Source organism: Bombina bombina, chromosome 2, assembly GCF_027579735.1.
Source record: "Bombina bombina isolate aBomBom1 chromosome 2, aBomBom1.pri, whole genome shotgun sequence".
NCBI lineage: Eukaryota > Metazoa > Chordata > Amphibia > Anura > Bombinatoridae > Bombina > Bombina bombina.
In genome coordinates, this window is record NC_069500.1 from 792457712 (window position 1) to 792473849 (window position 16138).

Here is a 16138-nt window from a genome sequence, read left to right on the forward strand (position 1 = left end):
CTGCCTCAGATATTGACACTGATAAATCTTCATATTTATTTAAGATGGAGTTTATTCGTTCTTTACTTAAAGAAGTGTTAATTGCATTAGATATAGAAGAGTGTAGTCCTCTTGATACTAAATCTACTAAGCGTTTAAATTCGGTTTTTAAACCTCATGTAGTTATTCCTGAAGTTTTTCCAGTTCCTGATGCTATTTCAGAAGGAATTTCTAGGGAATGGAATAGTCTGGGTACTTCATTTACTCCTTCTCAAAGGTTTAAGAAATTGTACCCTGTGCCATCTGATAGATTAGAATTTTGGGATAAAATCCCTAAAGTTGATGGGGCTATTTCTACTCTTGCTAAACGTACTACTATTCCTACGGCGGATAGTACTTCCTTTAAGGATCCTTTAGACAGGAAGATTGAATCCTTTCTAAGGAGAGCTTATTTATGTTCAGGTAATCTTCTTAGACCTGCTATTTCTTTGGCTGATGTTGCTGCAGCCTCAACTTTCTGGTTGGAGGCTTTAGCACAACAAGTGTCAGACCATAATGCTTATAGCATTGTTAAACTTCTTCAACATGCTAATAACTTTATTTGTGATGCCATTTTTTATATCATTAGAATTGATGTCAGGTATATGTCTTTATCTATTTTAGCTAGAAGAGTTTTATGGCTTAAATCTTGGAATGCAGATATGACTTCTAAGTCAACTTTGCTTTCTCTTTCTTTCCAAGGTAATAAATTATTTGGTTCACAGTTGAATTCTATTATTTCAACTGTTACTGGGGAGAAAGGAACCTTTTTGCCGCAGGACAAAAAATCTAAAGGTAAATACAGGGCTAATCGTTTTCGTTCCTTTCGTCAGAATAAGGAGCAGAAGCCTGACCCTTCCCCTAAAGGAACGGTTTCAGTTTGGAAGCCTTCTCCAGTCTGGAATAAATCCAAGCCTTTTAGAAAGTCAAAACCAGCTCCCAAATCCGCATGAAGGTGCGGCCCTCATTCCAGTACAGCTGGTAGGGGGCAGGTTACGATTTTTCAAAGATATTTGGATCAATTCGATTCACAGTCTTTGGATTCAGAACATTGTTTCTCAAGGATACAGAATAGGTTTCAAGATAAGACCTCCTGTGAGAAGATTTTTTCTCTCTCGCATTCCAGTAAACCCAGTAAAGGCTCAGGCAGTTCTGAAATGTGTTTCAGATCTAGAGTTGGCTGGGGTAATCGTGCCAGTTCCAGTTCTGGAACGGGGTCTGGGGTTTTACTCAAATCTATTCATTTTACCAAAGAAGGAGAATTCCTTCAGACTAGTTCTGGATCTAAAAATATTGAATCGTTATGTAAGAATACCAACATTCAAAATGGTGACTATAATGACTATTCTGCCTTTTGTTCAGCAAGGGCATTATATGTCCACAATAGATTTACAGGATGCATATCTTCATATTCCAATTCATCCAGATCACTATCTGAGATTCTCTTTTCTAGACAAGCATTACCAGTTTGTTGCCCTTCCGTTTGGCCTAGCAACAGCTCCAAGGATCTTTTCAAAGGTTCTCGGTGCCCTTCTCTCTGTAATCAGAGAACAGGGTATTGCGGTATTTCCTTATTTGGATGATATCTTGGTAGTTGCTCAGTCTTTACATTCTGCAGAATCTCATACAAATCAACTTGTGTTGTTTCTTCAAAGACATGGTTGGAGGATCAATTTACCAAAGAGTTCTTTGATTCCTCAAACAAAAGTAACCTTTTTGGGTTTTCAAATAGATTCAGTGTCCATGACTTTGTCTCTAACAGAAAAGAGACGTCTGAAGTTGGTTTCAGCTTGTCGAAACCTTCAGTCTCCGTCATTCCCTTCGGTAGCTTTTTACATGGAAATTCTAGGTCTCATGCTGCATCGGACGCGATCCCCTTTGCTCGTTTTCACATGAGACCTCTTCAGCTTTGTATGCTGAACCAGTGGTGCAGGGATTATACAAGGATATCACAAATAATATCCTTAAATCCCAATATTCAATCTTCTCTAACTTGGTGGATGAATCACCATAGTTTAATTCAAGGGGCCTCTTTTGTTCGTCCTACCTGGACTGTGATCTCAACAGATGTGAGTCTTTCAGGTTTGGGAGCTGTATGGGGATCTCTGACAGCGCAGGGGTTTGGGAATCTCAGGAGGCGAGATTACCAATCAACATTTTGGAACTCCGTGCGATTTTCAGAGCTCTCCAGTTCTGGCCTCTTCTGAAGAGAGAGTCGTTTATTTCTTTTCAGACGGACAATGTCACAACCGTGGCGTATGTCAATCATCAAGGTGGGACTCACAGTCCTCAAGCTATGGTCTCTTCACCCAGAGGTATTTCTTAAGATTGTTCAAATCTGGGGACTTCCAGAAATAGATCTGATGGCCTCTCATCTAAACAAAAAACTTCCCAGGTATCTGTCCAGATCCAGGGATCCTCAGGCGGAAGCAGTGGACGCGTTGTTGCTTCCTTGGAATTATCATCCTGCCTATATCTTTCCGCCTCTAGTTCTTCTTCCAAGAGTGATATCCAAAATTCTAATGGAACGTTCGTTTGTACTGCTGGTGGCTCCAGCATGGCCTCACAGGTTTTGGTATGCGGATCTCATTCGGATGGCCAGTTGCCAACCTTGGACACTTCCGTTAAGACCAGACCTTCTATCTCAAGGCCCATTTTTCCATCAGGATCTCAACTCATTAAATTTGAAGGTATGGAAATTGAACGCTTGATTCTTAGTCATAGAGGTTTCTCTGACTCAGTAATTAATACTATGTTACAGGCTCTTAAATCTGTGTATCGGAAGATTTATTATCGAGTCTGGAAGACTTACATTTCTTGGTGTTCTCATAAGTTCTCCTGGCATTCTTTTAGAATTCCTAGAATTTTACAGTTTCTTCAGGATGGTTTGGATAAAGGTTTATCTGCAAGTTCTTTGAAAGGACAAATCTCTGCTCTTTCTGTTCTTTTTCATAGAAAGATTGCTAATCTTCCTGATGTTCGTTGTTTTGTACAGGCTTTGGTTCGTATCAAGCCTGTCATTAAGTCAATCTCTCCTCCTTGGAGTCTTAATTTGGTTCTGAGGGCTTTACAGGCTCCTCCATTTGAACCTATGCATTCTCTGGATATTAAATTACTTTCTTGGAAAGTTTTGTTCCTTTTGGATATCTCTTCTGCTAGAAGAGTTTCTGAGTTATCTGCTCTTTCTTGTGAATCTCCTTTTCTGATTTTTCATCAGGATAAGGCGGTGTTGCAGACTTCATTTCAATTTTTACCTAAGGTTGTGAATTCTAACAACATTAGTAGAGAAATTGTTGTCCCTTCATTGTGCCCTGATCCTAAGAATTCAAAGGAGAGATCTTTACATTCTTTGGATGTAGTAAGAGCTTTGAAATATTATGTTGAAGCTACTAAAGATTTTAGAAAGACTTCTAGTCTATTTGTTATATTTTCTGGTTCCAGGAAAGGTCAGAAAGCTTCTGCCATTTCTTTGGCATCTTGGTTAAAGTCTTTGATTCATCATGCTTATGTGGAGTCGGGTAAGTCCCCGCCTCAAAGGATTACGGCTCATTCTACTAGGTCAGTTTCTACTTCCTGGGCTTTTAGGAATGAAGCTTCTGTTGATCAGATTTGCAAAGCAGCAACTTGGTCTTCTTTGCATACTTTTACTAAATTCTACCATTTTGATGTTTTCTCTTCTTCTGAAGCAGTTTTTGGTAGAAAAGTACTTCAGGCAGCTGTTTCAGTTTGATTCTTCTGCTTATGATTTCAGTTTTTTTCATTATTTAGATTAAAACTTTTGATTTGGGTTGTGGATTATTTTTTTCAGCGGAATTGGCTGTCTTTATTTTATCCCTCCCTCTCTAGTGACTCTTGCGTGGAAGTTCCACATCTTGGGTATCTGCTATCCCATACGTCACTAGCTCATGGACTCTTGCTAATTACATGAAAGAAAACATAATTTATGTAAGAACTTACCTGATAAATTCATTTCTTTCATATTAGCAAGAGTCCATGAGACCCACCCTTTTTGTGGTGGTTATGATTTTTTTGTATAAGCACAATTATTCCAATTCCTTATTTTTGATGCTTTCGCTCCTTTCTTATCACCCCACTTCTTGGCTATTCGTTAAACTGAATTGTGGGTGTGGCGAGGGGTGTATTTATAGGCATTTTGAGGTTTGGGAAACTTTGCCCCTCCTGGTAGGAATGTATATCCCATACGACACTAGCTCATGGACTCTTGCTAAAATGAAAGAAATGAATTTATCAGGTAAGTTCTTACATAAATTATGTTTTTCTATTCTTTCTCATCTAATGACTTCAAGCTGGGTTATACATGAAGTAACATTGGGAAGATGGGGAGGTTTAAAGGTCTGTAGAAGTTTTCAATAAATATTTTAAGTGTGTTGAAATCTACGAGTAAAAACACAATAAACAAAACTACTAGTTGAAACATCATGTTTTATTTGGGGTCTGCAGATATGTTGTTCAGGACTCTTACCTTTTATGTACATGCAAACCTGTGGACATGTGAAACCCAGGAGTGGGTTTATATATTTTATGGCTTCACTTTTGCATATTTAGGTGAGGCCCAGGCTTCAGAAGTCCATAAAACTTTTGAGTGCATTATATGTCTTCAATCATATACTGTATATCAACCCCCAAATGTCTCATCCTTTTGACTCTTTATTTTATTTAAAATCTTATTTCCAAATATCTGAAGTAAGGCTTTCGGTGATATATAGAGATCTGGCCAAATTGGCCCTCACGGGCTCACTGAGCATTCTCATTGCACATCTCAAACAAGAAATACTGGAATTCCAGTTTACATTGTGCCATATTCTGTACAAGAGTACTTCCCAATACATATTTTATATTGTGATAATGGCTAATTTCTGCCTCCTTTGTAAAGGAGAGGGGGTGGGTCTTCAAGCTTGCTCATAGTATAGATGAAGGTGCATGGATAGCAAATTAATAAAATAATGCAAATAAATAAACATACTGTGAACATTTAAATAAAATTATAAAATATAAATGGAGCACTTGATATTTTGTATTAAAATTTGAGGGTAATGAGTGTGTGAGAACTTCTACTGCTGTATTGACGACCATTAGTAGACATGGACAACTCTCAGATCTGTGTTGATTGACAGGAGAAGCCTATACAAGCATGAATAACGTAAAAAAAAAAGTAGGAATATATAGTAGAAATATTCTGCATACAAATGTGTTAAAAAAAAGTGCTTTTTAGACTGGATTTAAAGGGTCACTGAACCCAATTTTTTTCTTTCATGATTCAGATAGAGCATACAATTTTAAGCAACTTTCTAATTTACTCCTATTATCAATTTTACTTCGTTCTCTGGCAATCTTAATTTGAAAAAGAAGGCATCTAAGCTATTTTCTTTCATGTAATTGGCAAGAGTCCATGAGCTAGTGACGTATGGGATATACATGCCTACCAGGAGGGGCAAAGTTTCCCAAACCTCAAAATGCCTATAAATACACCCCTCACCACACCCACAAATCAGTTTTACAAACTTTGCCTCCTATGGAGGTGGTGAAGTAAGTTTGTGCTAGATTCTACGTTGATATGCGCTCCGCAACAGGTTGGAGCCCGGTTTTCCTCTCAGCGTGCAGTGAATGTCAGAGGGATGTGAGGAGAGTATTGCCTATTTGAATTCAATGATCTCCTTCTACGGGGTCTATTTCATAGGTTCTCTGTTATCAGTCGTAGAGATTCATCTCTTACCTCCCTTTTCAGATCGACGATATACTCTTATTTATATACCATTACCTCTGCTGATTTTCGTTTCAGTACTGGTTTGGCTTTCTACAACATGTAGATGAGTGTCCTGGGGTAAGTAAGTCTTATTTTCTGTGACACTCTAAGCTATGGTTGGGCACTTTTTTTAAAGTTCTAAATATATGTATTCAAACATTTATTTGCCTTGACTCAGGATGTTCAACATTCCTTATTTCAGACAGTCAGTTTCATATTTGGGATAATGCATATGAATAAATCAATTTTTTTCTTACCTTAAAATTTGACTTTTTCCCTGTGGGCTGTTAGGCTCGCGGGGGCTGAAAATGCTTCATTTTATTGCGTCATTCTTGGCGCTGACTTTTTTGGCGCAAACATTTTTTTTTCAGTTTCCGGCGTCATACGTGTCGCCGGAAGTTGCGTCATTTTTTGACGTTCTTTTGCGCCAAAAGTGTCGGCGTTCCGGATGTGGTGTCATTTTTGGTGCCAAAAGCATTTAGGCGCCAAATAAGGTGGGCGTCATTTTTGGCGCTAAAAAAAATATGGGCGTCACTATTGTCTCCACATTATTTAAGTCTCATTATTTATTGCTTCTGGTTGCTAGAAGCTTGTTCACTGGCATTTTTTCCCATTCCTGAAACTGTCATTTAAGGAATTTGATCAATTTTGCTTTATATGTTGTTTTTTCTATTACATATTGCAAGATGTCCCACGTTGAAACTGAGTCAGAAGATACTTCTGGAAAATCGCTGCCTGGTGCTGGAGCTACCAAAGCTAAGTGTATCTGCTGTAAACTTATGGGATCTGTTCCTCCAGCTGTTGTTTGTACTGTTTGTCATGACAAACTTGTTAATGCAGATATTTCCTTTAGTACTGTTACATTACCTGTTGCTGTTCCGTCAACATTTAATACTCAGAGTGTTCCTGATAACATAAGAGATTTTGTTTCTAAATCCATTAAGAAGGCTATGTCTGGTATTCCTCCTTCTAGTAAACGTAAAAAGTCTTTTAAAACTTCTCATTTTTCAGATGAATTTTTAAATGAACATCATCATTCTGATTCTGATAATGGTTCTTCTGGTTCAGAGGATTCTGTCTCAGAGGTTGATGCTGATAAATCTTCATATTTATTTAAAATGGAATTTATTCGTTCTTTACTTAAAGAAGTCCTAATTGCATTAGAAATTGAGGATTCTGGTCCTCTTGATACTAAATCTAAACGTTTAGATAAGGTTTTTAAATCTCCTGTAGTTATTCCAGAAGTTTTTCCTGTCCCTAGTGCTATTTCTGAAGTAATTTCCAGGGAATGGAATAATTTGGGTAATTCATTTACTCCTTCTAAACGTTTTAAGCAATTATATCCTGTGCCATCTGACAGATTAGAGTTTTGGGACAAAATCACTAAGGTTGATGGGGCTGTCTCTACTCTTGCTAAGCGTACTACTATTCCTACGGCAGATGGTACTTCCTTTAAGGACCCTTTAGATAGGAAAATTGAATCCTTTCTAAGAAAAGCTTACTTGTGTTCAGGTAATCTTCTTAGACCTGCTATATCTTTAGCGGATGTTGCTGCAGCTTCAACTTTTTGGTTAGAAGCTTTAGCGCAACAAGTAACAGATCATAATTCTCATAGCATTATTATTCTTCTTCAACATGCTAATAATTTTATTTGTGATGCCATCTTTGATATCATTAGAGTTGATGTCAGGTATATGTCTCTAGCTATTTTAGCTAGAAGAGCTTTATGGCTTAAAACTTGGAATGCTGATATGTCTTCTAAGTCTACTCTGCTTTCCCTTTCTTTCCAGGGTAATAAATTGTTTGGTTCTCAGTTGGATTCTATTATCTCAACTGTTACTGGAGGGAAAGGAACTTTTTTACCACAGGATAAAAAATCTAAAGGTAAATTTAGGTCTAATAATCGTTTTCGTTCCTTTCGTCACAACAAGGAACAAAAACCTGATCCTTCATCCCCAGGAGCGGTATCAGTTTGGAAACCATCTCCAGTCTGGAATAAATCCAAGCCTTTTAGAAAATCAAAGCCAGCTCCTAAGTCCACATGAAGGTGCGGCCCTCATTCCAGCTCAGCTGGTAGGGGGCAGATTACGTTTTTTTCAAAGAAATTTGGATCAATTCCGTTCACAATCTTTGGATTCAGAACATTGTTTCAGAAGGGTACAGAATTGGCTTCAAGATAAGGCCTCCTGCAAAGAGATTTTTTCTTTCCCGTGTCCCAGTAAACCCAGCCAAGGCTCAAGCATTTCTGAAATGTGTTTCAGATCTAGAGTTGGCTGGAGTAATTATGCCAGTTCCAGTTCTGGAACAGGGACTAGGGTTTTATTCAAATCTCTTCATTGTACCAAAGAAGGAGAATTCCTTCAGACCAGTTCTGGATCTAAAAATATTGAATCGTTATGTAAGGATACCAACATTCAAAATGGTAACTATAAGGACTATCCTGCCTTTTGTTCAGCAAGGGCATTATATGTCTACAATAGATTTACAGGATGCATATCTGCATATTCCGATTCATCCAGATCACTATCAGTTTCTGAGATTCTCTTTCCTAGACAAGCATTACCAGTTTGTGGCTCTGCCGTTTGGCCTAGCTACAGCTCCAAGAATTTTTACGAAGGTTCTCGTTGCCCTTCTGTCTGTAATCAGAGAACAGGGTATTGTGGTATTTCCTTATTTGGACGATATCTTGGTACTTGCTCAGTCTTCACATTTAGCAGAATCTCATACGAATCGACTTGTGTTGTTTCTTCAACATCATGGTTGGAGGATCAATTTACCAAAAAGTTCATTGATTCCTCAGACACAGGTAACCTTTTTAGGTTTCCAGATAGATTCAGTGTCCATGACTCTAACTTTGACAGACAAGAGACGTCTAAAATTGATATCAGCTTGTCGAAACCTTCAGTCACAATCATTCCCTTCGGTAGCCTTATGCATGGTAATTCTAGGTCTTATGACTGCTGCATCGGACGCGATCCCCTTTGCTCGTTTTCACATGCGGCCTCTTCAGCTGTATGCTGAACCAGTGGTGCAGGGATTACACAAAGATATCTCAATTAATATCTTTAAAACCGATTGTACGACACTCTCTGACGTGGTGGACAGATCACCATCGTTTAGTTCAGGGGGCTTCTTTTGTTCTTCCGACCTGGACTGTAATTTCAACAGATGCAAGTCTTACATCTTGGGGAGCTGTGTGGGGGTCTCTGACAGCACAAGGGGTTTGGGAATCTCAGGAGGTGAGATTACCGATCAATATTTTGGAACTCCGTGCAATTTTCAGAGCTCTTCAGTCTTGGTCTCTTCTAAAGAGAGAATCGTTCATTTGTTTTCAGACAGACAATGTCACAACTGTGGCATACATCAATCATCAAGGAGGGACTCACAGTCCTCTGGCTATGAAAGAAGCATCTCAAATTCTGGTATGGGCGGAATCCAGCTCCTGTCTAATTTCTGCGGTTCATATCCCAGGTATAGACAATTGGGAAGCGGTTTATCTCAGTCGCCAAACGTTACATCCGGGCGAATGGTCTCTTCACCCAGAGGTATTTCTTCAGATTGTTCAAATGTGGGGTCTTCCAGAAATAGATCTGATGGCTTCTCATCTAAACAAGAAACTTCCCAGGTATCTGTCCAGATCCAGGGATCCTCAAGCGGAAGCAGTGGATGCGTTGTCACTTCCTTGGAAGTATCATCCTGCCTATATCTTTCCGCCTCTAGTTCTTCTTCCAAGAGTAATCTCTAAGATTCTGAAGGAATGCTCGTTTGTTCTGCTGGTGGCTCCAGCATGGCCTCACAGGTTTTGGTATGCGGATCTTGTCCGGATGGCCTCTTGCCAACCGTGGACTCTTCCGTTAAGACCAGACCTTCTGTCACAAGGTCCTTTTTTTCCATCAGGATCTCAAATCCTTAAATTTAAAGGTACGGAGATTGAACGCTTGATTCTTAGTCAAAGAGGTTTCTCTGACTCTGTGATTAATACTATGTTACAGGCTCGTAAATCCGTATCTAGGGAGATATATTATAGAGTCTGGAAGACTTATATTTCTTGGTGTCTTTCTCATCATTTTTCCTGGCATTCTTTTAGAATTCCGAGAATTTTACAGTTTCTTCAGGATGGTTTGGATAAAGGTTTGTCTGCAAGTTCCTTGAAAGGACAAATCTCTGCTCTTTCTGTTCTTTTTCACAGAAAGATTGCTAATCTTCCTGATATCCATTGTTTTGTACAAGCTTTGGTTCGTATAAAACCTGTCATTAAGTCAATTTCTCCTCCTTGGAGTTTGAATTTGGTTCTGGGGGCTCTTCAAGCTCCTCCGTTTGAACCTATGCATTCTTTGGACATTAAATTACTTTCTTGGAAAGTTTTGTTCCTTTTGGCCATCTCTTCTACCAGAAGAGTTTCTGAATTATCTGCTCTTTCTTGTGAGTCTCCTTTTCTGATTTTTCATCAGGATAAGGCGGTGTTGCGAACTTCTTTTACATTTTTACCTAAGGTTGTGAATTCTAACAACATTAGTAGAGAAATTGTGGTTCCTTAATTATGTCCTAATCCTAAGAATTCTAAGGAGAAATCATTGCATTCTTTGGATGTAGTTAGAGCTTTGAAATATTATGTTGAAGCTACTAAGAATTTTCGAAAGACTTCTAGTCTATTTGTTATCTTTTCCGGTTCTAGGAAAGGTAAGAAGGCTTCTGCCATTTCTTTGGCATCTTAGTTGAAATCTTTAATTCATCATGCTTATGTCGAGTCGGGTAAAACTCCGCCTCAAAGGATTACAGCTCATTCTACTAGGTCAGTTTCTACTTCCTGGACGTTTAGGAATGAAGCTTCGGTTGATCAGATTTGCAAAGCAGCAACTTGGTCTTCTTTGCATACTTTTTTTGGTAGAAAAGTACTTCAGGCAGCTGTTTCAGTTTGATTCTTCTGCTTCTAATTTCAGTTTTTTTCATTATAAGATTTAAACTTTGTTTTGGGTGTGGATTATTTTCAGCGGAATTGGCTGTTTTTATTTTATCCCTCCCTCTCTAGTGACTCTTGCGTGGAAGATCCACATCTTGGGTAGTCATTATCCCATACGTCACTAGCTCATGGACTCTTGCTAATTACATGAAAGAAAACATAATTTATGTAAGAACTTACCTGATAAATTCATTTCTTTCATATTAGCAAGAGTCCATGAGGCCCACCCTTTTTTGTGGTTGTTATGATTTTTTTGTATAAAGCACAATTATTCCAATTCCTTATATTTATGCTTCGCACTTTTTTCTTATCACCCCACTTCTTGGCTATTTGTTAAACTGATTTGTGGGTGTGGTGAGGGGTGTATTTATAGGCATTTTGAGGTTTGGGAAACTTTGCCCCTCCTGATAGGAATGTATATCCCATACGTCACTAGCTCATGGACTCTTGCTAATATGAAAGAAATGAATTTATCAGGTAAGTTCTTACATAAATTATGTTTTTTTGGTTCAGTACTTGTTTATTGGTTTGGTGAATTTATCCACCAATCAGCAAGAACAACCCAAGTTGTTGTCCAAAAATGGACCGGCATCTAAACTTACAATCTTGAATTTCAAATAAAGATTCCAAGAGAATGAAGAAAATGTGATAATAGGAGTAAATTAGAAAGTTGCTTGCTCTATCTGAATCACAAAAGCAAAAAATTGTGTTCAGTGTCCTTTTAAGCAGTCCGAAGCATTTAGCATTCTTGGTGGTTATATGCAAACAAACTATTATATTAGATAGCTGAGGCACAATGCATAGACTTTGTTCTTTCTTCAGCATGTGTATATGTTTTAGCCACAATGTTATTAAGTGCTTATTCTCACTTTTTCTAGGAATAACACAAGGTACAGTCACAGTGTCGCCATCTCATCGGCAGTCATCTGTTAGTCCACTTTCATTAAATTCTGATTCCAGAAGGCAACAGTCGCAACAAATGTCTCCTACTATGTCACCCCTCTCACCTATTTCTCAGGTATGAAATTGATATGCCCATTATTAAACACTAACCATGGTATAGTCTATTAGAGCTTACTTAATTGTAAAATAATTCTGTGCTAATTTCAACTGTAATTAAAATATCTTTCAAAAAATTCCAAATACCTTAATTTTGAGGAAGATGAAAGGTACAACTTTGCAGCTCTGCTGCCATGCCAGAGTTTTTTTGGGTTTTTTTTGGTGCCACCAACTGTAATCCTGACGTATATGCTAAAGCAGGGCTTGACAAGCCAAAGCATCACTGACAAACAAACCACTGGTGCCTTAAAATTAAGCCCTGGCACCCTAGTTTAGAGTCTCAAAGACACCCATGGGTGCCCCCTACTTCCCTCCTGTCTGCACCAGCCACACCTAACATTTAGCTTTGTGGTGCTGGTTCCTTCCAAGGACCCAAAATAGTGAAACACAAATGCAACTTTTATTGTGGTGTTGTAGAATATGCAAGGTTCTCCACAGAAAATGTTGCCAGCTGGGTGGCTTTGTAAAGTACCTGGATTGGGACGGTGTAATACTATCTAATATTATAAAATGTTCTGCTATCAAACACATATTAATTACATAGTTTAACACACACACTAATAATAATTGTAATTAGTGTGTGTGTGTGTGTATATAGTGAGAGTCCTGGAGACATCACATGTGGTGGATTACACTCCAGTCCACTAAGAGTAGGCAAATTCACCCCTGCATACCAGCGTCTAAAGATATATAAATCTCCAAACTTTTTTCTGTTGTAATTCAGATAGAGCATACACTTTAGGTTAAAAATTACTTCTATTATAAAATTTGCTTTATTCCCATTTTCTGACTAGATGGCAGGAAATAGTGCTGCTATCTAGTGCTATTGCAAATGGATAACGTTCTTGCAAAACTGCTGCCATGAAAAAAATATAGTGAATATACCTTAATGTATAGCTTAGCTCCCCCTACAGAAAAGGATTATCCCAAGCCTTTTTAAACAGAAAGTGCAAACAAAAGAGAGGGTGCGCCTGCAAGAGTCTGCTATACCTATCACACAACAATGCTCATACAATATGTTTTACTAAAAAGTATTTAAAATTGAAGCAACCTAAAATATGTAAAAAAAAAAAAAAAAAAAAAAAAAAAAGTGAAAAATGTGTTAATTGTTTATTGCAATACCACCAGTGGTTCATTTATATATTATTTATATATTATTATTTTTACATATTTTAGGTTGCTAAGATTTTAAATAGAATTTTAATTTTTTTTTGTAATATTTGTGTGATAGGTATAGCAGACTCTTGCAGACGCACCCTCTTTTGTTTGCACAAAAACTGCTGCCATATAGTGTTCCAGACACATGCACGGTCCTGAGCTTACATCCCTGCTTTTCAAAAAAGATAGAAAGAGAGCGAAGAAAATGTGATAATAGAAGTAAATTACAAAGTTGTTCTAAATTGTTTGCTCTGTCTGAATCGTGAGTTTCATGTCTGTTTAAATCCCCTCTGCTCTTCCTTAGGGGAATTTGGAAGTGCTGGTCTACTTGTCAATTATAAGGGGTTCTTTTGCCGATCTGAGACCCAATTTCCTCCTCAGAGTGCCTACGAAGGACAGCGAGGAAGACAGGAGTTTCAGTCAGGCAGTGCAAATCCTATCCCAGCGTGGAGATGTCACAGGCCTCCCAGGTGAAATGCAGTTTTATCTGCCAATCCTTTAGGCTACAGTGTGCTGCTCCTTGTGTGATCCACAGCCCTCCCGGGTGAATGTCAATCCCCTGGTTTACAGTGTGCTGCTCCCCTTGAAATCATTGGTACTGTGCTTGCTCTAAGTTTGATAGCCATTACTGTTTTGTACAGTTATCTACAGCAGACTTATGTCTCACAGTATTCCATAAGAAGGGTTTATTCAGTTTTAAATTGTGCCATTACTCCCTATTGTTCTCCTTAGGGGTTAGCAACTTGCTTCTAGGATTCTATCCATCTCAGATACATCAACATATGTCCTTACTGTAATTCTTTTCCTCTGTATTTTACCATCAGCTGATCTTTTAGAAGGGCAATCCACTGATCATTTATCCCTTCCCTGCTTGTGCTTACTTTGTAAGCATAATCAAGAGTGTCCCCTGCTCAACTGTGTACCTCGTGCTGAGTCTGTATCTGATTCTAGATGGCTTTTGCAGTACTGTCCTTAAATCAGTGTGTTTAACTTTCTACAGTTCACAATGGCTAATATATTCACTCTGCCATTACTGAATTGATGGCTGTAATGCCTCCAGCAGTTAAACACTGGCGCATGCAAGTGGTGGCAGGTGATGCTTCGCAGGCCTTTATCTCATCAGAGACATCCTTTAGGAGTGACCCTTTTAAATAACCCACAGATAAAAGGGTTGACTTTGAATCCAAAGATTCCTTTTCTATGAACGTATTTTCTGAAACAAAGGACCTCACCACTGATGCAGTGGCAGAGGATGTGTCCTTTAATTTCAGGCTTGGACATAATAATTCTCTCTTATGGAAGGTTTTAATTGCTTTAGATTTGGAGACAAGCAACCAGTTAAAAAGATTGGCTTTTTTTTTTTTTAAGACAGAACCCAAACAACTGTCTACCTTCCCAGTGCTTGACCAGTTTTCAATCTAATAACTATAAAAGGTGTTTTATTCTGACCACAAGTTCAAAACCATGTGTCCTGTTCTTTCTACAAAATTAGAAGCATGGTAAACTATTCCGAAGGTGGATGAAGCAATATCTACACTTGCTAGGTGGACTACTAGATTTACGGAATAGCACCTCCTTCAAGGATCCTATGGGCAGACAGCGTAAAGGTTTTCACAGAGGATCTTTCCTGCTGACAGGCTTTATGTTTAAGCAGATGTCAGTGTAGCTGAAGCTCCCAAAATTGAATGTGACAATCTTTTGGAGCTCTCTGGGGAAGCCACTCTGGAGGAGTTCCAGGTTCACCTAAAGCTCCTAAGGACTGCAATCAGCTTTATAGATGTGATGTAGCAGTATTAATGTAAAGAGCACTGCTATAGCTGTTTTGGCAAGTCCTGTTTGGGCCAGGTTTGGATGGAATATTTGCCATTTCTGAAACAATATAAAAAGCCTAAGGGCAAAAATAAGTGCACAGGGCATTCCCCCCCCCCCCCCCCCCCCCGGGAAACCAAGGAACAAAAGCTTGCCCTCCCCAGAGATTACGTTGCTCCAAAACTTTGGAAACCTAACGCTGCCTGGTCCAAAGCCAAAAAAAACAATAAAACCACTCCCTCCTCCAAGTCCGCATGAAGGTGCAGCCCCTTTTACAGACCAGTTTCTTGGAGGGGCAGATTTAATTTTTTCTGGGAGGCTTAAGAGAGGTCTATTAAAGATCCTTGGTTGTTGGAAGTCATTTTTCAGGGACATAGAATAAGCTTTCCTTGGGGAAGTTTCCCTCTGCATCAAATTATTTGAGATCCCTTAAAGGACATGAAATCCAGTATTTTTTTTACATGATTCAGATAGAGTATACTACTACTATCTATTTTGCTTCCCTCTTGGTATCTTTTATTGAAAAACATACCTAGGTGTACTGATGTTTACTAGCTGCTGATTGGTGACTGCTCATATGCCCCTTGTCATTGGCTTGCCTAATGTGTTCAACTAGTTCCCAGTAGCACATTGCTGCACCTTTAGCAAAGGATACCAGTTAAAGGATCTATGTGGAAGTCACAACATATTTTTTAAGGCTTTCTTCTTTTCTGTTCATTAATTTTCTGGACTTCTCAAGGGTCATAAAGCTGCAGCAGTTACCTTAGCTGCTTGGCTTAAGGCCTTAATTCTTAAAGCATAGATGGTTGTGAGGAAGACTCCCCTTAAGAGTATTACTGCTCATCCTACTAGACCAGTTGCCACTTCTTGGGCCTTCTGTAATGTGGCTTCTATAGACCAGATTTGCAAGGCGGCTACTTGGTCTTCATTACACGCTTTCGCAAGATTTTACCACTTTGATGTGTATGCCTTTTGGCAGGAGAGTTCTGTGGACCACAGTGCCTAATCATTAACATACATGCCTTAACTGTTTGCCCCCCCCCCCATTACATCATGATCTTGTGGACTTCACTGCTTGGGTATAAAATCCCACATGGGATATCTTGTGGATTTTCACCATCTTATGACAGAAAAACATTTACGCTTACATGATAAATTAATTTCTTTTATTATGGTGAGAGGCCATGACCCCCACACTTTTGCACAGCTTGCGGCAGCACTTGCTTTGCACTTCATTTGTCCTGCTTGTTTTCCTGTTTTTCCGTTCTCCATCTACTTGGCATGTATGGGTTTTATTGCCTTCTCCGAGTGGACTGAAGTTAATCCACATGTGATGTCTTGTTGACTCAACATCATGAATGAAGTACATT

The 16138-nt window shown here is 38.7% G+C and overlaps 1 protein-coding gene across 1 annotated transcript in view; it reads left to right on the top strand.

Annotated features, from left to right (window-relative positions):
- Window positions 1-16138, top strand: part of CRTC1 (CREB regulated transcription coactivator 1) — an 871795-nt gene that overhangs the window by 675906 nt on the left and 179751 nt on the right. Inside the window, exon 9 of the mRNA XM_053702973.1 lies at window positions 11621-11760. Coding sequence (XP_053558948.1) covers window positions 11621-11760 — 140 coding nt within the window. The remainder of the gene's footprint in view (window positions 1-11620; window positions 11761-16138) is intronic.